Consider the following 24,815-nt stretch of genomic DNA (forward strand, 5'->3'; position numbering starts at 1 on the left):
CAGATTCGAAATTCAAATGTAATATTTTTTTATAATTAAGTGTAACAGTATTTATGGCCAGACTAAGTATAGTCTATGGGTCGTCGTTTTCCTCATAAAGGTAAATGGAAAAGTTGATCTATTTAATTACAGAAATGGAAGCTTTCATGAATAGTATAGTATGACTAATTAATTGTCTATCAAAGATGTACAGTTAAAAAATTACTGTTTTATGTTATGTTGTGTAAAATCTGGCTAAGGTTTTTTTATCTATAGTAATATTATAGAGCTGAAGAGTTTGTTTGTTTTCTTGCTTGAATGCACTATTCTCAGGAACTATTGGTCCGATTTGAAAAATTCTTTCAGTGTTAGATAGCCGATTTATTGAGGAGGGCTATAGGCTTTATATGTACCACGGGCGAAGCCGGGGCGGACCGCTAGTACAATAAATAACAAAAAACTCACATAAAGAGAAATAAGATAACAATTCACGTTGAAAGACAACATTTTTCCCGCACACGTTATTAAAATAATAACCAGAATGTAACACAAACAGTTTGAAACTGGTTCGCTTGTATAAATTACGAAAATTTAAGGTTGAAAAAATTCCATCTTCCTTCATTTCTCTAATGGGAATGTGATTGTCGACAATGGATAAACAGAAAGCACTTCAATATGAAATGGTAAGATTTCATCACGGTACACGAGCCACGTGGAGGTCGAGGAGGTTGTGGAACGCGAAATGTTTTGACATTATACAAATTTCTTAGAGTGAACATTGTCCCCTTCTTCGCGAGACTAATGCAAAGCATCCGCTCATAACACTACACTAGCTATGACCCGCGGTCGAAACCGCGTAAGTCCGTATCCCGTAGGAATATCGGTATAAAAAGTGCCTATGTGTTATTTCAGTTGTCCAGCTATCTACGAAGCAAAATAGTATTATTATTCAATAGATGTCAGGAAAAAAAAACACGAATAAAACACGAATATGACATTTTCTAAAAAAAATTCCTAGCTAGATCGATTTATCGCCCCCGAAACCCCCTATATACTAAATTTCATGAAAATCGTTGGAGCCGATTCTGAGATTCCAATTATATATATATATATATATATATATATATATATATATATATATATATATATATATATATATATATATATATATATATATATATATATATATATATATATATATATATATATATATATATATATATATATATATATATATGTACAAGAATTGCTCGTTTAAAGGTATAAGATACTGTATAATAGGAGTATTAATACTCCTTATTACAAATATATCAGTACTATGAAAGTGGCAGTAAAGATAAAGAACCTTCTTACATCAAAATAGTTATTATATTTACTATAATATAAGATCCTATTAATACTATTAATTTCTGTAATATCCCAAAGTCTCTACGTAATCTAATATGTTATACAGAGGGTTTGTCACCCGTCTGCACACATAATATATTGTGTTGTTATTAGAGTATTACATGCATCGCCACACGTCCGTCCACCGCAAGCCTGAAACGCGTGTGATAATAAACACTGGAGCGTAATGAACTGAATGCATGCAGACTAGTTAATAACCTAGAATTCATGTGTAAGAGTTGTAAGAGTAACATGGTACTGAATAAATAATAAGCAACGTCTTAACCTGTTTTATGTTACAATCATTATTATCCTCTTTAACATTTTGCTTGCTTTATTGTGATGAATCTTATTATGTATGAGGGCTTTGTATTGTGCTTGTCCTTTCACTCGGTGACGTATTGTGAGATGGCTTTGTGATATGGCTATGGTTGTTATTGGAAGTTTTATAACTACGTCATCAATAGTCGACGTCTTTTAAAACACTAACTGTTTACTGCTGACTGTCAACATCTTTTGATGTACAACGTTCAATGGGATGTAAAGATCTAAAGAATTACTGTCTAAGGTGTGTTTGATCGGAGACGGTAGTATTGCGAGATTTATGATAAGTGCCACAGTAATGTATGGGATGTTAGTCGCAATATGTACTCGGCGATTGGGAAACGATTTGTGTAACCCACTAACATGCGGCCAGTCTATTAATGACTAGAGTCACTGAGCAATGAGAGCGTCCTGGTTAGTAAAAAACACAAAGACGTAATGACACATTTTATATATGACTAGTTGCGCCCCGCGGTTTCACACGCATAGGTCCGTATCCCGTAGGAATATCGGGATAAAAAGTGGCCTACATGTTATTCCAGTTGTCCAGCTGTCTACGTACCAAATATCATTGCAATCGGTTCAGTCGTTTTTGCGTGAAAGAGCAACAACAATACACACACACAGCCTTACAAACTATCGCATTTATAATATTAGTAGGATGTATTGATTTATTAGTTCTAGTCTATCCTACTAGGATGTGAGAACAACAAACAAATAGCAAGTTTTTTTAATCAAGTAGCCAGGTCATTTTCTTTTTTATATTTTGTGAGGGCCAATTCACGAATTGGACCAGCTCGTACCGGGGAAGTACCACACCTCAACAGAAAGCCGACGTGAAATAATAGCTTGCTATTGTATTTTGTTCGGTGAGTGGGGGAGCTGGAGAAATATATCCTTTTCTCAGCCCTTCTCAGTCCTTTCCTTTATTCCTCTCCTCAATCCTTTCTTAATCCCTTCCTAATTTAAAGTCGTCAATCCATTGATAGAGGCGTAAGGTCTGCAATGGACCTTATGCCTCTCCTAATGTTACAAACACACAAAAATGCAAAAGTTTCTCAGTATAATATTAGTTCAGATATATTGTTTAAACGGGAAGATTTCTTCTTGACGGCTTTAAATGTCATAAAACAGCCAAACGAATTAACAATGTCGTTTTTGGGTACGTTGGTTAAAATAAATTTACTTTTGATTACGAGTCCGGTACATTTGTAGGCTATGAGAAAATAAATTTTAAACGTATACGACGTTAAGGCTGATTTTCGAGTAAAAAACCTAGATTAACTGCAGGGACACAGGCCTCCTATGAGGGGATGAGTTATTAATATACCAACTATAATATTAAAAGTGCGAATATAACTCCGTCTATATATCTTCTCTCTTCACGCATACTACTGAACTCATTTGGATGAAATTTGGTCTAAGATAATTATAGATTATAGATATAATTGTAGATAGTAGGGGTAAAATCGAATCTCTGTATCATTTCTTTTAACAAATACGGAAGGTTTGTCTAGAATAAATAACTAAAATGGGAGTTGTAAATCTCTTAATGCGATTTCTCAAATTGTGTATTACACCCATTATTCATTTAAAAGGATTAAATATTTAGATGAGATTAGGTACGGGCACACGAAACACTAATTTACATAATAATCATCCTACTTCGTACGCCTATTATTGTTATGATTTAAATTTGAAAGTTTGAGATTGTTTGTTTGACTTTTAGCGGCAGAATAATTTATTTTTTTTACAGTTGGATGTTGATATAAGATTCTTATCCATGTAATTTGATATAGTAAGAACGTTAATTTTTGAATAGTTTTATTTTATCCTATTTGACCATAGAAAGATAGGGAAATGGACTTCAAAAATTATTAATAAAAAACAAATCTTTACATATGTAATCGTTGAGGTAAATTTTCTCTTTAAGCTCCTTTCAAATGGACCAATTATAATTCGAAATATGAATATACATGGATACAATTATCGCAAATTTTTTGCCATATCAACATAGCAATGTCACTGTCGATATACATTTTTCCCGTGGTAACTGACATTTCTGCTAACAGCTGCGACAGTCAGTTTAAAGCGCTACATTCAAGTGTCAAGATGTGAACACCATCTACGAATTGAGTTCAGCAAAAGCGTATGATGTGAAAGTTTGAGCAAGTATAACATAACATAACCCTTAAATAAAATATATAGATGAAGCCTTTGATTGTTTGAGCATGCTAATCTTAGGTGTTACCGGATCAATTAAAATAATTGCGTTGGAGGTACGTCATCCCTAAGTGCTATCACACTAATAGACTATATATGTAGTTATAATAAATAAATATAGAGCCCAACATTTAATGTTTGTTATTTCCATAATACATATATTGCAAAATAGAAAGAGGTTTTCTGAAGCAAAATAAATACTTCACAAAACCCCTTTCGTTTAAGTCTAATTACGAATAACGATACGGCTGAGCTTGTAAAATTGTTTGATAAAATTGCTTAAATCCAAACATGAATTGCAATTAAGAGCATTGTGGGGATCTATTTAAGCTTAATGGAGGGTAGAAGAAAAAAAACTTCATTATCGCCTGAACGCGACTGGTTGCGTCACGACTGTCAGTCAGCTGGCTTAATTGGATTGTGATTAACTTAAAATTTGTTGAATAATTGGATGCAGCGAATGTATTGTTCAATTTTTTCCAATTCATCAATTTATTTTTGTTTCGAAATAGCCATTAGTTAATTATGAAGTGTATTGTATTTCCGCCTCTGTTTCTAAACGACAAATGTATATTATAATATACGGTTTCTAAACGAGGTAGACCGAGAATTGTTAATGTTAAACGAATACTTAATGGGAATAAGAAAAAATTTTAAATCTTTTCGAGCTTCTCCGTACTTTCTTTGCTTCCACTTTTATTATAATACTTCGCAAAGAAGAGGATTCTATTTAATGTATAACATTTTTATATGAACAGAATATCAGTTAATGGTTGAGTCAGAGCGATTAGCGAGCCGGAGGCCCATATCCTTTTCCTTACCCTTCCCAGTCCTTTCCTTTATTCCTATCGCCAATCCTTTCCTTCCCAAAAAGTCGGCAATCCATTTGTAGAGGTGTAAGGTCTGCAATGGACCTTATGCCTCTCCAAATGTTCATGGGCGGTGGTAACGCTTACCATCAGGCGTCCCACCAGCTCCATTGCCGACTGTAACATAAAAAATAAAGATTATGAAGTGATTAAACAGAAAATATTCGATTCAATGATAAATCTTGTGGATTTCAAATATTGCAAGTTTTGAATACACTTTCATCTCTATATATGTAAGCTTTCGAAAAACTTCTAAAACATAAGAAGAGAAAGCAATTTCGTTTCGAGATTAAACTATAAAAGGTTTTTGCTCCGCAAAATACACAGAGGCAGTACCTAAACAAATTGTAGGCTCAATAAAAGATGATGGATCTCTTAGCTTTTACGCTAACATTAAACTAAAGTAAGAAATTATGTTTAATGGAAGAAGTGAACCTATTCAAATCATGTTATATTAGTTTTAAACACTGCAATATCCATAAGATAAATATAGCTTATGACTGCTAGAGAGTTCATAAAAAAGGGTTGATTTTATAATTCGTGTCCTGGTTCATAAAAATAACTACTACGAGATTAGGTAAATATATTAAAGACACGAAAGCATGAACGATTTGTACTGTAATTAGTATATTCAGTTAAGCCAGTAAGCCTTCCTTATATCCAATCCAAAACAACATTTTCTTTTGTTAGAGCAAGCAAACGAGTTGGTGGTACGAGCGATGGTAAGCGATCACCGCCCATGAACCGCTGAGGTGTGGTCCCTGCAGATTCATTGCCCATTTTTAAGGGATGAGGAAATAATTGACGGATCAAAGGAATTTGGAAAAGGGTAAGGAAAAGGACATGGGCCTCCGAGTGAAAATAAAACTTTGTATATTAAGAGCGAGGCTATATACCAAATACGTATTAGGATATGAAAAGTACTATTAATTCCACATGATTGATGCAGGACATATGTCCTGATTAAGATATTATTTATTATGACTGAAACTACTTGAATTTAAAATTCTTATCCAACTGTGGAACTATTTAGGACCATACAAACAATTCCAATGCGTTATTAATTAAGAAAAACTGAAATTTACAGAGTTGCAACTATTTTCAATTATTATCCTCTGTTCTGTTTTGAACTATTTGAAAGCAGTGTTGTACATAGTTGAAAACATAAATTACTCCGTTTAATGAAAGTAAAAGTCGACGAGGCAAAATAGTACCATATTTACAAGAGTGTACAATTTATTTTTAAACAGTTTAAAAAAATATGTAGTTTGATTTTAGTTTTTTTTTTAGTTTAGCTTTACTTTTTTATTTTTTGAGTTGTAATTGCTCAAAAAGAATACTAGTTTAATGTTTCTGAAATCTTGAAATAATTTCATTTGTGACTTAAATTTATGTTTAAGTCATAAGTATGTTATATTCGAAATGTTATAACCAATGTATATTAACATAATTGAACGAGATGAATATCAAACGGTTATATATACTCATCATCATCATTATATCGCCCTTTCACGGAAAATAAAAAATGTTAACCTTGCCCAAACGTTTAGTTAAACTTTAATGTACTTTTATTTTATTTCCACTTGAAAATATAAATGAGTACAGTGGCAACGTTTTACTGCGAGACCTCTTTCATTAATTTCACTCTAGTGTATCATTATTACGGTCTCTACGAAGCAAAACTTAAAAAAATTCGCCCGAGATATATCTTCATTTTAAATATGTCAGTCACAATCCGTCTCGCAAAATGGCTTGAAACTTTGTTGTTTTAGAGAAGTTTCAACTAATGTTAATTGTAGCCATTTACTGAATTAGAGTTCAAAATTATATTTTCAACGAAGAGTAAGGAGTATCTATCATAGTTGAGAAGTATATACATCAACTAGACTAGAGAATAGTTTTAAAAACGTATTTTCGAAATTAAATGAAAATTGATATGGTATATGGTAACTCGTAATAGAAACCTCGGACTTAAATCGAAACGTCGGTTCTGCAAGACCAAGGCGAGAAAATGATTAGATTTTTTAGTTTATGTGCGCACTATCCGCACCACATTTGATTAAAACCGTGAAAAGAACATTGAGGAAGCATATCGAAAATTCCAAAAGTTAGACTACATGTGTCATCCAACGCGCACACGGCCAGCTTGTTGAATTATGGGCCTCATAGAAGACTTGTGTCCCTACAGTGGGTACAAACATAGGCTGATGATGAAGATAATAATGAATGCAATAGTTAAATTAATTAATCACAATTCGCAATTTATTATAGTTAGCCAAACATGTGTCGCCGATTCATATCGCAATAGTTAATCAAATTGTCACCCCACCCGATGGCAGTCAAAGAAAGTTTAATCAACTTAATAAATTAGTCAATAAATTAGTTGCGGTACAGTCGAGTAAAACAGTATTTCATAATTACTCAACTTCACAACATCAAAGTCAATGTAGTAATTATCTTTTTGCGAAACGGAGTGTTTTTAATAGACGTAAAATTAACAACTTAAATTCAATAGCCACACTTGAGTCCTGTTAAGAATTGGTTGGTATCTTTTAGAAAATAAATTTTAAATAACAAATTTATGTATTTTCCACATTGCTATTCCTATAAATATTTATTATCATAATTTACACCTTATTCAGTATCAATTATAAAAACAGAAGAACTTGAATACAAAAAAGAAAAAAAAAATTGTCTGTTAAGCCAATTAGGGCGCCTTATCGTAAATAAGTAATTTATACCAGGCAACCTAAGGGTAGGATTGATGATCAAAGTTTACACGTAATATTCCATTATCCCTGTGTTGAATAAACATTGTGTTATAATATGATATTGTTACTGAATCATGAGCTATATCAATTACTCGCATCAATAACTCATGCATATTAATTGCATTAAGTATACTGTATCATATTACTTTGTAAAAAGCGATTCTTAGTTAGTCTGTTGTGACAAATTATAAGAGAACGAAATACGAAAACTGAAGCGTGTTTTCCATTTGAGTATATTATAGAAAATAAGATCTAAAATGTTTTTGATGGATATCCTGTTTACCCACAGATACTGAAAAGATCTTGTTTTCAAATGACGATCGTTGTATTCAAATATATCGAATACCTAAACTTCGCAGTACAAAATTAATAATCATAATATTAAACACATTTTTATGAGTCCTCCATACATTTTTTCTATCATATTTCCAGCAACAGTGTTATGTGCATACTTGTATAATGACTGTAGATCATTTAACAGCTGCCTATCATATATTCTAATATATTATTTTGTCCCCAGTACAATGCGACCAACGCTTCCACTTCTGAGCGTGTGCTTCTACGCTCTGCTCTCTAGCGGCACCTCCAGTGGTGACGACAGACGATGGCTTGTCTCCCTGATTGATCTGGTGGAGTTCGACTACCAGGATCAGTGCACCCAGAGAGCCACGGCATCGTGGGAAGAACTGACGGGGAACAGTAAAGGACTATCTTTAAAGGTAAGGCTATGTAGTTCATTGCATTCAACACAATTAAAATATACATTTTAAAATACAAACGTCAATAAATTGTCAGAACTGGGGGCTTAGTTTCCGAATTTTACTCACATGAATTTAATTTTTATTCGTCGTGGTATTACTTCTCTATCTATGAAGTAGAGTTTATATAAAATCAACATTATCTACAACTAGCTGCGCTCCGCGGATTCACCTGCGTAAGTCTGTATCCCGTAGGAATATCGGGATTTATTGTGGGAGTCGAGCACACTTCGGCACGAATTGGGCCAGCTCGCACCGGGGAAGTTCCACACCCCCACAGAAAACCGGCGTGAAATAGTGGCAAGCCACTGTGTTTCGTACGGTGAGTGGTGGAGCCGGAGGCCCGTTTCCTTTTCCTCACCCGTCCCAATCCATTCCTTCTTTCCAGTCGTTAATCCATTCCTTTTCCCTTACCCCAAAAAAGCGGGCAGCGCATTCACAGAGGTACTACCTTTTCGAATGTTTATGGGCGGTGGTGATCGCTTACCATCAGGCGAACCACCAGCTCAGCTGCCCGCTATGACATAAAAAAAAAAAAAAATATATATATATATATATATATATATATATATATATATATATATATATATATATATATATATATATAAAGCTGCCTATGTGTTATTCCAGTTGTCCAGCTTACCACCAAATTTTATTGCAATCGGTTCAGTAGTCTTTGCGTGAAAGAGTAACAAACATACACATACACATACATCCATCCTCGCAAACCGTCGCTTTTACAATATTAGTAGAATAATATATTGTGTAGATTGCATTATGTTCTCACTTATACTAACGATAAAAAAGATTTTAAACGAGTTTTTCTCAAAAAATATATTAATCCAAATCTAGATTTAAGTTTAGTTCTTCGTATCTACTGCAATAATCACTAGGCATACGATCATAAAAAAGGAATTTTTAAATATCTTAACTTCTTTAAGTTTTAAAGAAACGTTAAACAGTCTTTGAATTTTAAACTTTCAAAGTGTGAAGTGTTGGACTTGAGAAAAACAAAGAATACGAAGTTTTAATAACGCATTGTTTAAAATCCAACGTGAAGAAAATTGAGAAGTTGTAAGACGTCGAAAGAGGTTGGATACAAATCCATTAATTAATTTGTAAATTGTTACAATCGAGTGGTTTATATATAAAACTGCTATTCTTATTTAAAGTAGTAGGATAGGTAGATAGTATGTGCAAATTTTTACTATTAAACCGACTTTCCAATTTAGCATTTTTGATTAAGAATCCGGTAAATCGTTTCAACATAACAATCCATCGTATTAAAATTTAAAAATGCATTAAAAAAACCTACAAAACAAATAAATGCTTTATGTCCAAGTCTTTTCGTATATTGGTTACGATCGATATATTATTTCTCCTCTTAAAGTTGTTAACGATAAGTCGATTCCAATAAACAACTTATTAATATAATTGATAAATAGCTATCTTGTTAAAAAGTTATCGAGTTCTAATAGAAAATGATTTTACCTACCGCTATAACTTTTCAAAGCCGAAGTGAGAAATAGTTGTATCGTTATGCCAATTTCTTTATGAATTAAATGATTCTACTTATATATTATATCATGCACAATTGTTGTTATTTGTGACATGGTATTTTATGGCCATGAATATTCACGGAACCATCGTAAAACTATCTGGGTTACTACAATCGAGACTTTGAGTGTATAATAACCTCGTGAAAACAATTTACGTAGAAATTTTTTCTTATATAATACATAAATTATTTCCTTGACCCAAAGACATGTAAATTATCGGATCGGATCAAAGAAAACATCGTTTTGTATTTTACGATTGATGCCTATTGTTCCTTTAATGGTTATTTATTTCTTTTTAACATTATGTTCCCAAAAACGTGAGAGGTTCTCAATTCGAATATATTTTTTCTTCGGCTGATTTTTCAACCGATTGGCCTGATTGTTTTCGTGTTTGATAGGAAATTGTATTTTTTCTAATTCCCTGGTTTTAGAATGTGTTGTGGTATCTACGTTCCAGGGACGTGGGTGAGCTTTTTGTATAAAATTATTATTATCGCAAATTAATTATAATTTTCCAGATACAGCTGAATCGTAATTAGCATTGTTCTATACGTATTTAATCAAAAAATATTATATTTGATTCACAACATTTCAAAAAGGGTTCTTTTTCATGGTATCTTCTTTCTTCTCATACGTTCTTAAGAAGTGGTTGTTAAAGAGAAATAAATTTTCAATAATCCGTTTAAATTTAAATTCCAATATTCAAATTTTGCAAGAATTATAGCTTTATTTACACTTTGTAAGTGCACCAAAATTGTTTTTTTAATGTTACATTCGTCAACATTTAATGAATCTATGCTTTTTTATGATATTAAGTTGGTGAGTTTGTTTTTGGTCCTTTGGTATATCAATATTTGATAGTCCATCTATTCCATAGGGGGAAGGTGTAGAGGCGTATACACGATGTAGGTGAAACCACGGGGCACAACCAGTATAACATTTAGCTTAACATTGTATAAAATATGTTTTCCTAAATAATTTGATAGCGTTCTTCATTCTAAAACACAAGCTTATTATTGAGGTACCGACAGTCTTAGCGCGGGAGTCTTAAAATCCATACAAACTATCGGATTTATAATATTAATCACTTTTGATCCAATAACTGCAGAAACTACGATAGTTTCTTGTTTTAATACTTAAGAGCAACTAGGTACTGGATAGATACCTAATTTCGATTAAAATTGCTTAGAGCATGTAAATTATACATTTTTAATCTGCTTCGTTTAATTTACCTGAGGAAAATTGTAAGCCCGGATTTACAAACCACTCAAGGTTTGGTATTGGTAAAATGCGTTCTTGATCCATGAGTACATACACGTAACCCACAAAGTACTTAAGGTAAATAAAAAAGAATTTAACAAAAGCAAGCAAACCTAGTCTTATTTCCAAGTCCATTAGAAAACGCCTCCAGAGACTTATTTACAAACATTTCTTTTGTCTGTGATATTTACAATTACTTTGTTGTTTGTTACAAATAGGGTTGGCGATTCGTAGAACGTTTTTGACGAAAGTGTTTCCATGAATTGTACAAATTTAATAAGCGAGCTTATTTGTTCATGTACATTCTAATTTTAATTCATTATTTTATGGATATGGGTTAATTAGATTTTCTTTTTACAAACGTTTTAATAACTTGAAGATACATTATTTACTTATTATTTATTAGCCACCCGCCCCAGCTTCGCACGGGAGCAGTAATACTTGATATATCTATAAGAACCTTCCTCTTGCATCACTATATATATTAAAAAAAACAAATCATAATCTGTTGCATCTGTGAATATCTGAGTTTACAGACACACAGACCGCGGAACGTGACTGTGTTATTACCAAGTAGTCATATATAACAAGTTGTAGATATATTGACTTATATTACACAGGAGAAGGAAGTTTTGGATCGTCGGAATTAAGTACGAATTTGTATAAAAATCGTAATGAAAATACTTTAAGACCCCATGGTCAAACATAGGTATTTTTTTAAGCCGGGGAGAAACCTTAATTCGCAGGTAGTATCTACCTAATAATAATGCTATAAAGCTAGTCTTCTCTGACAATATGTCCATAATTTACAAGTAAATAGTTTACTCAAATACCGACTTTTGACAACCCTAGATTATATGAGATCTTTGTTTTTATCCTTCCCATTTTGTAAGACGTCGGTATGTACAGTGTACGGTTCAGTTCATATTTGTTTCTTGTTTATGAGATTAAGTATACAGATATAGTATCTCATATAATATACTCGATTGGTATATATTTATATATTCCACTATAGTTTTAGGCAAATTGTATAGACGTTCAGCAAACAACAAGAGTAAAATTATCCGTAGAATAACTCTGCCTACGTGTGAATTAGGCTGTTTTCTAATGAGCGATACAATAGACTTTGAACATTACTAACAAGAAATAAGGTGTTAATTTCAATGAAAGACAATACAACATTGCTTCATCATTTTTGTTAGTGAGTTTTCCAATTCCAATTGTTTATAATACGATAATGATACATTGAGGTTTTTTCGCATATGATCTGTTAAACTGCAACAAATATTGCTTACCTTGTTTAAACAGCGAATATAGGCCGTAAAATTGATAAGCAAATATTTTCCTTTGATTCACCTGCAATTAAAAACACTTCAGGAATGCAATTCAATTGCCAAAATAACCTTATCACTGTTAGTCTCTATAATGTAACTATTTTAATTTCCTCCCTTATAACTCATACAAAAGCACATAAAAGAGTTATACCTTTCATACGTGTCGAGCCCACAAGGTATCTTAAGATGCGAGTTCCGATAACTTATCTTCTTGACAGGTTTGATCGGCCTGCGGTTAAATTCAAAGAGGATCCAATAAAATGGCTGTCTTTTTGCAGTCTTTTACATAATATCCTGAATATATTATCATCAAAAGGTGGGCAATATGTGAATGGTACCTGCCTACTTAATGTTGAATTAAAATTTCCTTTTTTAAGTAACCTGAAGCTTCTAATATTATTATGTATATTTTTTTCCATTTCTGTATCTATGTAATATAAACTGTATCTTTGTACAACTAGCATATTTTTTGTCGAACTTATCTTTTTAAGCAGCAAATTAAAACGCATTTATATGTTTTAGTATCTAAAACAATCTAATGTCCTTTCCCAAATCTCAAACTATCTTTGTGCATAATTTTTAGGCGTGAGAAGAGTCACATGCAGATAGACAGAGTTACTTTCGTATTTATAATATCAGTAGTGATTTAAAGTCCAAATTTGGCAGTGAATTGAAAAGGAAATACTACGTATAGGTATTATAATGTTTTAGTTTATTTTATTACTAGTTGTTGTTTCTTTTATCATGATAAAAGCTGATATCAGGAAGAATATAACTAACATTTCTATTTCTACAAAATATAAAAACTCAGTGTAAAATAGGAAGCATATTTTCTGCAATACAAATATGTCATTAAGAAATTCCTTATCTATTTCTTTAAAAACATATTTTATATTAAAATACTGGCATGATTATGGTTTTATTGAAAGCTTCTCAACGCATCAGCAGTCATTAGTGTTAGTCCCTCGTGTAAATAGTTCTACGAATAGCATTTATTCTATCATAATTAAAAATAAATATTCCCTTTTCATAAATCAGATAGTTATCTCAAAATAAGAAAAGCTACTCTTTGGTTAATCAGTAGCATTTAAATCTGTCCGTTTATGGTGAGTTATAATCGAGGGAAAAGGAGTCGCATACAAACACATAAACGTAAAAAGTGGCTAGATTCAACTGTAGGTATATTTGTATGTTATTATGGCGATTCAAAAGTGCTTCTTTAAGATGTCTAATTGAATAAACAAATGTTTGAGCTTGAGTTTGTAACTTATACGTGAAGCTAACAAAAGCGTGTATAAATGAAATCTTTCAACTTCTAATACTTACAGCTGGAACGCGACAAAGCGTACGGGATCTTCGCGAGGCAGCAGAAGACGGACGTGAAGACAGCATTTACAGCTCACTCACTGACAGCGGATGATGATATACTGCGACGGCGAGTGAGGCTTCTTCTGCAACCTGGTGATTCCCTGCTGGAAACTGAACAGTGGATTCGGGTAAGTGGAAAAAGAAATACCTACGGATGATGAAGGGAGCATTTTAAACACCTATAGTGTAATTCATAATCATTATTAGCCTATATATGTTCCCACTGCAGCGACACAAGCCTCCAATGAGGGTTCAGGTCAAAATTAGACCACCGTTTAAGAAGTAGGTAGTCATATATCGATAAAGTGCAGAGTACTTCACAAGTTTTTTCATTTAAAACATTTTTATTCAGAGCTCGTGAGAATACACAGTAAATTAAAATTTAAAGAGAACAATCAAGCCCATATGTAAATTTTAATGCTATTTGCATATATAATACCATAATGTTAACAATTAACCGCACATTAAAATATAGTAAGATCCTTAATGCTTATGACCTCTGTTATCAAGGCTAGTTCTCAAGTGTGATATTGTCCTTCATAGAGCTAAAACTACCAAAACATTTCTGCGGACCCACATTCGGTCAGCATAGGGGAATTAGATACAAGGGCTCTTACAGCCTTGGAGTGTAGTGGGAAGATTATCACGACACAAACCGGGTGGTAATTAGCCTAGAAGTATATGCTATTTAATTCTTAATTGAAAAAAACCCACAAAATAGAAAACGTAAGAAAGTAAAAACAGCATTTATAACAGATTAAACACGAAAACAAAACTGTAAGATTTAAAATAATTTTCTGCCGTCTTGTGAAATATATTAATATAATAATACATTTTCCCTATTCCGAAATAAAAATATAGTATAATTATTTCCTGTTTATAATCTTCATTATGTTCTTAAGAAGTATTTTTATCAGAACACTACACCATTTTATATTTATAGCTTAAACCAAAAATCATTTATTACGTAGTAAAAATAGACAGTGAAATACAATCGCTACTTATTTATTACTCGACGGCGCTTATCCCAAATAAACGTTTTAATTTCACCGAATTTCTTGTACATCTCAAATTTCCTAGGTATTACGTAACGGGTCGACGACCGGTTTATTGTTATGTGGATAATATTAAATACCGTGTGGTTTTCTGAGTGGCTTTTATACTGAGTCGAACGCTGGCTTGAAGAGTTCATAGGCATCTTTCTAAAATTCCGATTTCGATAAGAAAGTAAAGTAGGATTAAGTTACTCTATTGTTCAAGACTAAGAGGTATTATGTTCAAGACTGAGTACATTCATTTTTCATGTTAAGCATATAAGAGAGTGGTAATAATTCAAATTAAATCACTACGTAGTATAAAACAAAGTATCTTTCCGCCGTATGTATGCCGTATGTGCGCCGTATGTCTGTTTGCTTAGATCTTTAAAATTACATAACACAGCATGGGGTTTTTTAATAGATACTGTTTAATATATAAAGGGTGGGGAGGGGGCTACTCCGACAAAATCTAGTGATTAATAATTCATTCATTCATCCATTATTATAAGATTCCTCGTATGAATAAAAATGCAAAAAATGATTGCTCTGTTTGCATGTATGTTCGAATTAATCAACCATAATAATTATCATTACGACTAACGTAACTACTATTAAAAATACTATTATATAACATTGATAATGTTAGTAAGAATTAGTGATAATAAAAATACATACCATAAATTCTCATAATAATCAACAATCGCTAAATATCTCCTACCTGAAATTGATCTACATTGGACTATATTTCATCCCAATTGTCTATTGTTTTCCAAGATAATATTTATGATAATAGAAAAGTGGGTATCGCGGTATATAGGTAGAACGCTTACCCAATTATCTTATCGCAGAAACAACGTTTCACTTGGAAGCTTTGGTCTATACAGTATGTTTTTGTATAACTTATTATTGTACTCGTATTCTTGTGCTACCTGGAAATATTTAATGTACATTTATCGAACTTCAATAATCGAATTGTGTGTTAATAAGCAAAGCCCCTAAAACATTATAACTTTTATTTTTGTTTAAATAATTTTACTACTATATCTCTTATTGACCGTAGACGACGTGACAAATATTTTTCGCCTTCAATTATACTATTAATTTTATTGGAAATTAATGTTAGTGCTGAAATATCAAAAGCTTGATATTCCCAGTATAATTGACATCCCAATTCCTACACATTCCGCATAATACAAAAGTATAATCCCAAGGGATTTTACGATACGTACACCAATTATCTCAATTTCTACGTAGTTACCTTGTCGGAGCAATTAGAGAGGGTTGCGTGAGCTCCGCTGTGATTGTAAGCTTATAGCAAATTATTATAATGTGAGGTCTGAAAGGTGATAAACGATTTTTAATCAGTATGTGTCTACCTAATTTTAGTGTAAAAGTTTATATGATAACATGGATCTTTATTTAATTGTTATTGAGAAATCGATAACTGTACTCTTGCATTATTTCACGTGACAGATTTGATTACTTATGTACTGACCTATTATCATGCTACAAAAAGACATGCGTTGAAATATATATAAATAATCACGAATAATAAAAGTTCAATTATAAAGTTATAAATAATATATTCGTAATGTACAAGTACCAAATTCACTTGAAAATTATATATTTTTAAAAAAGCACAGATACAAGGAATCATTCATATAATTTTATAATCTTAAATACTATAGTATGTATGTAAATAATACAGCTAACTTCAAACCATAATATCTCAATGCTTTTTCCTTCATGATTTTATTCGTAAATTGAGGCTCATTCTATAAAGACAGTTATCTATAGTATAGATTGAATAACAATTTCCGTACATGCCTAGACTAATAACTCAAATTTGTTTATTGGTGTCAGATATCATAAATTACTATAGGCATACCTATAAAGAAACAAGAAATATTCAATTCTGTGAGCTATAAATTAGATATATATCATAAATTCTTCGACCTAGTATTTAATAACCTTGTTTGTGAGTAAATAAATAGATATATCGTATTATTTTAAATTCAATATTTTATGAATAAACACGTGAAAATAAAATGTAATTAATACAAATAATCGTTTCTCATCACATTAACTGAAACCGCATTTTTTTATGGAAAAGGTATTGTGGTGGTTCACAAACAATATAATATTTCGTAAATTATCAAACACATTAACAGTATTATTTAAAATTGATTATGAAGTTAACTCAGACGAGTCAAGCGAATAAGTTCGCTCAATTAATAGGGCACACATTGTCGAAAGTTAGTGGAAATTCGCGATTGCTCCCTGAGGCACGCCTGTTATCAGCAGATGAGATTCAAAAGTTACATTTAAACTTTTACATATATTAACTGGTTCTCATTGATGTCAGTGACTGCGAGATTGTTTTTATTGTTATGTAGAAATGAATTGTCTAATATTCTTTTAACGCAATGTTCAAAGATTTTTACCTTGTAGTTAAAGAGTATTTTTATGATAATTTTATAAAATACTGTCTGAAAGGGCAAATGCGGTTCTGCCTAACTCTTTAAGGGTGTGAAAAATGGATGTTGACCGATTCTCAGAGATACCCAATATGCACACAAAATTTTGTGAGAATCGGTCCAGCCGTTTCGGAGGAGTATGATAACTAACATTTTGTCATAAGAATTTTAGATAGAGATACGTAAATATTGTAAATTTTTAATTTTGCAAAATTTTATTCTTAAAAATAAAAATCGTTAAAAACTAATATGTATAAAAAAACTGTTAATCCTAGTCAATTTATTAAATTAATGCTTTTAAATAAAAATTTTGGTTCAGTGGTGAGAACCTGAACCTCAGGCCTTAGTCCTAGCAGTGTGAATATATATGGGCTGATGATGATAATGATTATGATGTGTATTAAATTTTCATTTTTATTGTGCATAATAAAAATATCTTAACGTTGAAATTAGACGAAGTATTTAGTTATAATACACGATTGTGCACATTGATATTATTTGTTATAAATACAATATAATTAATGTAAATAATTTTTTATAGCTGGTTACATTTGCTGACAAGAGCTTGAATCGCCTTCGCTTCGCTGCGGATTACGATTGCGGTGCGAACGCGAATTGCACGCTTCGAGGTAACTGTTTCGTTGCTTAAAGTATATTTATTTATTTATAACTTTTTATACAACTAGACATAAAGGAACCTTATTCCTAATATTATGTGCAGAAAAAAAAGAAGTTTAGGTGAGAGGTTTGATTATCTGTATAAATTAGAAGACTGACACTTTTATGCTTAAACGATTTTGATAACAAAAACCACATTATTATACTTAATAGAAAAATAAATAAATCCATTGACTTCATTTAGTTACAATCCTAAAATGAGGCTTAACAAAGGGCTATATAATTAATTATGAATGCCAATAAAACCTGCTAATAGATCATTGTAAACTACGCGCTTTTGGGCTCCATCTGCATAATGGTGGATTGTTTATACGATTTTATCAGAATTTGGATTTATGGCTTTGTAACAGTCGCAGTTTTTGCCTTAAGTTAATATGAAAATAGCAATAAATGGATGTCTTTGAGTAACATCATCAGATATTCAATGGAAGTAAGGACGGACCTTTTATCTTAAAAATAACAAGCGCTACAATTTTGCCGCAATTTAAATTCAAATTAAGACCTTTTAGCGTAGCGAAAAACAAGAAACTAAAAACTATTCATGTTTCGGGAAACAAGGAAAGTAAAACATCCATTGTAGTGGAATCTAAATAATTTCTGGGTCAACGAATTCGTTCTTGAAACAAATCGTGTAATTACAAGCGTTTGTCGATTCAGCGGGGAAAAAAAAATGTAAAATTAAGAAAAACAGCGGCAAGACAAATGAAAATGGAATTTTTGTATCTGAGCTGAATATTTTTGAAGTCATTACGAATATCTAAAAGTGGGGAAAGAACTTTTGTGTGCTTTATTAACTTCGGTCTGATGGCGAATGTTAATTATTCAACTTGGGTTTGCGTTTTAAATTTTTCCGAATAATTACCTTGAAGTTTAGGGCTTTCAATTAATAGTTTATTACGGTATCAAAGTTGCTGTATCAAAATAATGGTTTGGAATTTATAAACTATTTTTATGGAAAATTTCATCCATTGAATTGAAGAATGAAATTATTAATATACTAGCTGCGCTCCGCGGTTTCACCCGCGTAAGTCCGTAAAAATTTGCCTATGTGTTATTTCAGTTGTCCAGTAGTATACGTACGAAATTTTTTTTTTTCAATTCATTGCAATCGCTTCAGTAGTTGTTGCGTGAAAGAGAAGCAAACATCCTTACAAACTTTCGCATTTATAATATTAGTAGGATTAGTAGGATAGGATTTTGAAATTAAATTTGATGGTTTAAATAAAGAATGTTTAAATGTTTGATTGGAATAAAGATTTTAATATAATATCCTTCTACAGAACTACAAAACAGCATTGCAAGAGAGCAAGACGAAGAAATACTCAAGCAAATGAAGACTTCGTGGGAGAAGAAGCTACCAGACATTAATTATTACTTCGAGAACATTCTACCGCTCCTGAGAAATGCCTCTAAGGAAAATCGTTAGTATTTAAGCTAATTATATTCCGAATCAGACAATGAAATTCGCATATGAAATTGTCAAAAGACATTGCCCATAGAGGCTTAGTGGAAATAAAATCGCGACCTATTCTGTATCCACCTTTGTCTTTAACAGACGTAAATAATAACGGTAGAGACAAACCATTTGTATCATATTTGTCTTAAATATTGTTTATAGAGCATTAGCTAGCAATTAGCTATCCGTCTTCAACTACGCGCTACATAGGCACAAAAAGGGTTAAAGGAAGAGATACCCGATAGACCATTCGCGTGAGATTTCCGGCATACAAGATATCTTTGTCCTTCCTCGAAACTATCTTCGTACCAAATATCATCCAAATCGTTCAAGTGGTTTAAGCGTAAAGAAGTGACATACAGAGTTACTTTCTCATTTATAATTTAGTAACATAATACATTAACGATCATTATCGTAAGCCAAACCTTCCTATCTCTCATCCACGTTCCAGCTTTCTGCATAACGCATCGACTCGTAAGCATTAATTTTTATCGGCACCCTTTCAGTTTACAACACCGTAGAAGAGTATTGGGACTCACTCGGTGAATATGAAGGGGCGATGTTGAAAGCCCGCGAAATTTGGGATCACGTGAGGCCTTTATACGTCAAGCTACATAAGTACGTGGCTCTTAGGCTGAAGGGAGCGGAAATGGTTGGGAAACCTTTGCCCGTATATTCGCTGAGTAAGTTGATGATTTTGTAATTTTGTTAAACGATTTTAGGTGGTTTCATATCATATCCAGTTGGGTGATGGTATGTTCTATATTATAATATTTTGAATTATTTGCGATTTGAAAAGATTGGTGGATTGTGTTCACTTATTGGAAATAAATCATACATTATGAAAATAACGGCTACAGCCTTATTGGGTTTGTGATACTTTATAAAATGAAGCTGATATTAATGAAACATGTTTATTAGTAATTAGATTTTTTAATCATTATTTATTACCTACTTTGGTTTTATATCTTATGGTTATTGTTACAATATGCTAATGTATAATTTTTGTAATTCTCTTGTTATTTTTGTTATCGCAAAAAATAGGTAAGAAAAGCGATGCTGACTGAACAAGAATCAGTTTATTTGGTCAGGTTCAGTCCTTCATTTGTTTATTACGTGACCGGATTATAAACAACTTTTTCTACTAAACTTTGGTTAAATAAGTTTTTTCTTATAATATTATACTTCACTCTTCAGATAATTTATTCAAGTATTGTATTTTTTATATAGCAATTGTTTGTGTTCTTAATTGTAAAATTATTAATATTCATTATATTACACAATGTATATTAAAAAATTGCATTGAATATCAAATAATGACTTTACCAAGAAATAAATAGATCCCTTTTGTTAAAAAGATTAAATGTATTTCGGGCTTCATCTCGAAGCGTAAGGTTACGACTAAATGTCAATACGAAGACCTATGTAAATAATATTATCTTGCTCACTGATCAGATTGTATCGCTTTTACAGTTGATTTATATCGAACCTTCTGGAACATGGATATCTTTTTAGTAACGTTCTTTTGATGCATGTTTAATATATATTTGAATGTGAAACTATTTGTTATGAAAAACACCAAATAAATATACGATATAATGTACTAAATCTCCCAATATACATAAAACTTTAAACTACCACGTCCAGACAAAATATTTACTATAGAAGCCCTCGTACATAAATTTCAGCATTTTACAGCTATAAAAATTCCCTCTGGTACAATATTCCAATCCTACTTTTCTTATACGCCAATAAAATCTATCGATATACGTTTATGTGATTACGTTCACAGTGATACTAAATAACGATCATTTGAAATCTTTTTCAGAATCTCTTACTGGGGACGATTGGTCCAACTTAATTGAGAGTCTTTTACCCAAGCATTCGGATATATATCAAAAAGTTTATGCTAATTTACACTTAATGGTGAGTAGGTATAGTGATTTATGTTTGTGGTAAGCATATTATTTAACTGAAGGTTGTTAGTACGTCTCAGCTACCAATTGTTAATGTTTGAAGTGATTAGGACTAAACTAAACTTTAGATTAGCGTTTTCAGCTGAGAGCAATTTCCAAGGTCAAACAGCGGCGATGTTTGGATAGTTATCCATTTTTTGATTCAATATTTATTACGCAAGAGGCAAAATAAATTATCACAATTGTTTCACATTTTCTCTTTAAGGACATGGGTGGACTAAACGCTTTTAAAGAAGCCGAAAAACTAATAAAACACCTGAACTTCGGTGAAATTCCATCGGAAATTCTAACAGAATCTGACTACAACGGATCCTGTCCAACCTCAATTGTGGACTGGTGTCAGCCAAATAAAATGAAATACGTCACTTGCAAAGATGTCAGCATACCTAATTATATGGAAGCCCATGAAGTTGCCATGAAAATTAAATACAAGTTAATTGCCGCTACACACAGCAATAATACGTATATCTTAAGAGAAGCTCCTAGATATTCAGGTATGTGTAAGCTTGTATGCTCCGTTAATGACACGCTGTCTCTTGGGAGTCATAACGTAGTCTAGCAGAAAACTATCGTAAAGGAATATGTACTATGGTTTCACAGAACAGTAATTTTATAAGAGCTAGTTTCTTTTAGCGAATACACTCTTATGCAAAAATTTGATAATGCAAGCGGAATATTTACTATGATCTCAGAAAAGTATCCTTAAAATGCGTTGTTTCAAGCAAGTTCCTTTATTATAATGACCAATGTATAAATGTCATTATCATCCCTTACAATTTCCAAGACCAGTAAAATCATCTTCATTTAGTTGTATATTTGCATTCATGGTACAAAATGGTAGAATTTAATTAATATTTTTTGTTTCAATTACTTCTATACAAATCATGAAATACTTATTTACAGCTATATACGAGGCTATACCTGGGTTTGTCTCATTGTTGTCAATGAACCCACACACTCTGGATCGTGCAGGATTGTACGCATTGGATCGATTTAATTACAATCCGAATTATCACCGTTTGGTTCTACAACTGATTATAGCCCTACGTGATCTGCCTAAGTATGTTTATAATTCAATTGCTGTTAATTATTATGCTCACATGCCATTTTATTAACATAGCTACATGTTTTTATTTCTTCTATATAAATTACAGTCTTATTTTACAAAAAATATGCTTAGTTACATTTTTCTTTCAGTAATTTTTTCGACATACTGAGGACCACAGCAAAACGATTTTAATATTTGATGTGGATTTATTTCAGATTAAATTTCTATATAGCTGCGGATGAATGGCGTTTACAGTTACTAATGGGTAAAATACCTTTCTCAAAAATCGGTGACAGCTGGAGCGAATTCCGCAAAAATTTCTCTTTGATTGAGTCATCAAATATCGATGTTCTTGGAGATCCCTACGTAGTGTCTAATAAACCATATATTGGGTAAGTTAAAGTTAGGATAGAATTAATATACAAATATATATCGTAATTTAGCTTAGGTTAATGTTTCATAATCTCACACGGCTCTCGCTGAAACTAATTAATTCCGAAAAAGCATAAGTTGTGTGTAAATCCTCATAATATTTAAGAATACGTGTGTTTCAAGTTACAATGTGTTTCAAGTATTTTTATTTTTAAATATTAAAAAATTGTTTCAGTAAATTCATGGGGTTAATATTAAAATATCAAGTTTATCAGTCGTTTGCTGAAGAACTAATGTCAGATGATGGAGACTTAGTTTCACATGTCGCAGAAAATAATCAACGTTTAATGTAAGTATTGGTTATGGAATGCGGTAAATGAAATAAACCAATTGTAGGAAGCTAATCTTGTCACGTAATTGTGTTCCTTACTATAATATGTATGTATGTTTTCAGAGATGCAATGATGCAAGGATATGGATTCACTTGGACTGAAATGGTGAGCGATGTGTTAGCGAAACGTGAAAATGGATTGGAATATACTGGCCTCACCGATTATTTCAGGCTCTTAGACGAATACTTGGATAATCAATTAGACCCTACAAGTGAGAATACATTCGAAGATTACATTGATCCTCCAAGCGAAGAACCAGTAGAAAATGAAATACCGGAGGAAAAAGATGCAGCCGTGGATTACGAAGATAAATATGACCAAGAACCTCCAAAGACACACGAGGATATCAATGAAAATATAATTGAAACGGATGAAGAACCGCACGCGAAATTCGGCCTTGAAACCTCAACGGTTGGCGTACTTGAAATCAAGAATCCTGTGGCTGCATCGGACCAAAATGATAGCGATAGCCCTAAGGAAGCATCATATAACATATACTGGTGGATAGGCATCGCAGTAGCGATAGCTGTTGTTGTGGTTCTAGTGGCGATAATAGCGAGAAAGCGCCACAACCACAGAAAACAATTAGAAAGGCAAAGGAGGCAGAACACGCGCGCCTGATTTGAGGAATATCGGTTCTAGGATGAGAACCGATACTTATTGAATAAGACACTAGTGAAATTGTGCCAAGTCGGTCACTGTGTGAGTACAAATATGTGGTTCACGTGTTTTATTTAATTTAACATTTCTATTGTTTTGTGTTCGTGTTTCTCTCTGGTGCTCTTATTGTAATAATTCGATTTCATCGCATCTCAACTTTTGTGTTTTTATGAGTTGTGTCATAAAATCTTCATATACATTTAATCAACTGTATAAATAGTTAGTAAAGATGGAATAAATATTTTTGTACATATCACAATTTGCGAAGTAAATGATTGTTACCAAGTGTTAAATCATAGGTGTATATTTATATTTAGATGTAATTTCGCTGTGCCTTAAGCGTTTCAATTTCTTATAAGTAATATTAATAATTATAGATGGTGATCTTTGTAATAAATACGAGGTAAATTTTATAAATCTTTACTCTGCTGTAAAAAGACCAAATTCCGATGCGTTTTTTGTTTTAATATTCTGTATTATTTTAACATTTTTTTATTAAATGATCCTTCGAGTTTACTATAACCAAGTGTTATGATTAATTCGATCGTAATGTTAAATTTATTTAACTAGATATTTATATTGTCAAGGCATGAAATACCAAATTATGTGAATTGGAAAAAAATAAATGTTTAAAACATACGCATGTCGCTTTTTATTATTTAAAAATGTTAAATAAACTCTGATTGATAATAAAATTTTCCGAAAAGCCAAATGAATTTTAACACAACAATGTAATATATTAAGCGGCGGATGATGAGTGACAAATTTAATCGTTGAGCATTCATACGTTAATTTGGTTTCAATTACGTTTATAATATTTGAATATGACATCGACAAATTAATTTCTGATTTCCTTGGAAAGCTTATACCCATGTTCATAAATTACAT

The 24,815-nt window shown here is 31.9% G+C and overlaps 1 protein-coding gene across 2 annotated transcripts in view; it reads left to right on the forward strand.

Moving 5' to 3' along the window:
• The window catches only part of LOC119837036 (angiotensin-converting enzyme-like), a 148,512-nt gene extending 123,946 nt beyond the window's left edge, over window positions 1–24,566 (forward strand). For both annotated transcript variants that reach the window (XM_038362522.1, XM_038362531.1), the window contains 11 exons: window positions 8,073–8,271; window positions 13,792–13,959; window positions 17,887–17,974; window positions 19,304–19,444; window positions 19,986–20,162; window positions 21,308–21,405; window positions 21,661–21,949; window positions 22,359–22,515; window positions 22,719–22,895; window positions 23,111–23,224; window positions 23,330–24,566. In XM_038362522.1, coding sequence (XP_038218450.1) covers window positions 8,077–8,271; window positions 13,792–13,959; window positions 17,887–17,974; window positions 19,304–19,444; window positions 19,986–20,162; window positions 21,308–21,405; window positions 21,661–21,949; window positions 22,359–22,515; window positions 22,719–22,895; window positions 23,111–23,224; window positions 23,330–23,888 — 2,163 coding nt within the window. In that variant the 5' untranslated portion in view covers window positions 8,073–8,076 and the 3' untranslated portion in view covers window positions 23,889–24,566. The remainder of the gene's footprint in view (window positions 1–8,072; window positions 8,272–13,791; window positions 13,960–17,886; window positions 17,975–19,303; window positions 19,445–19,985; window positions 20,163–21,307; window positions 21,406–21,660; window positions 21,950–22,358; window positions 22,516–22,718; window positions 22,896–23,110; window positions 23,225–23,329) is intronic.
• The last annotated feature ends 249 nt before the right edge of the window (window positions 24,567–24,815 follow it).

This window comes from Zerene cesonia, chromosome 3, assembly GCF_012273895.1.
Source record: "Zerene cesonia ecotype Mississippi chromosome 3, Zerene_cesonia_1.1, whole genome shotgun sequence".
NCBI classification, from domain to species: Eukaryota; Metazoa; Arthropoda; class Insecta; order Lepidoptera; family Pieridae; genus Zerene; species Zerene cesonia.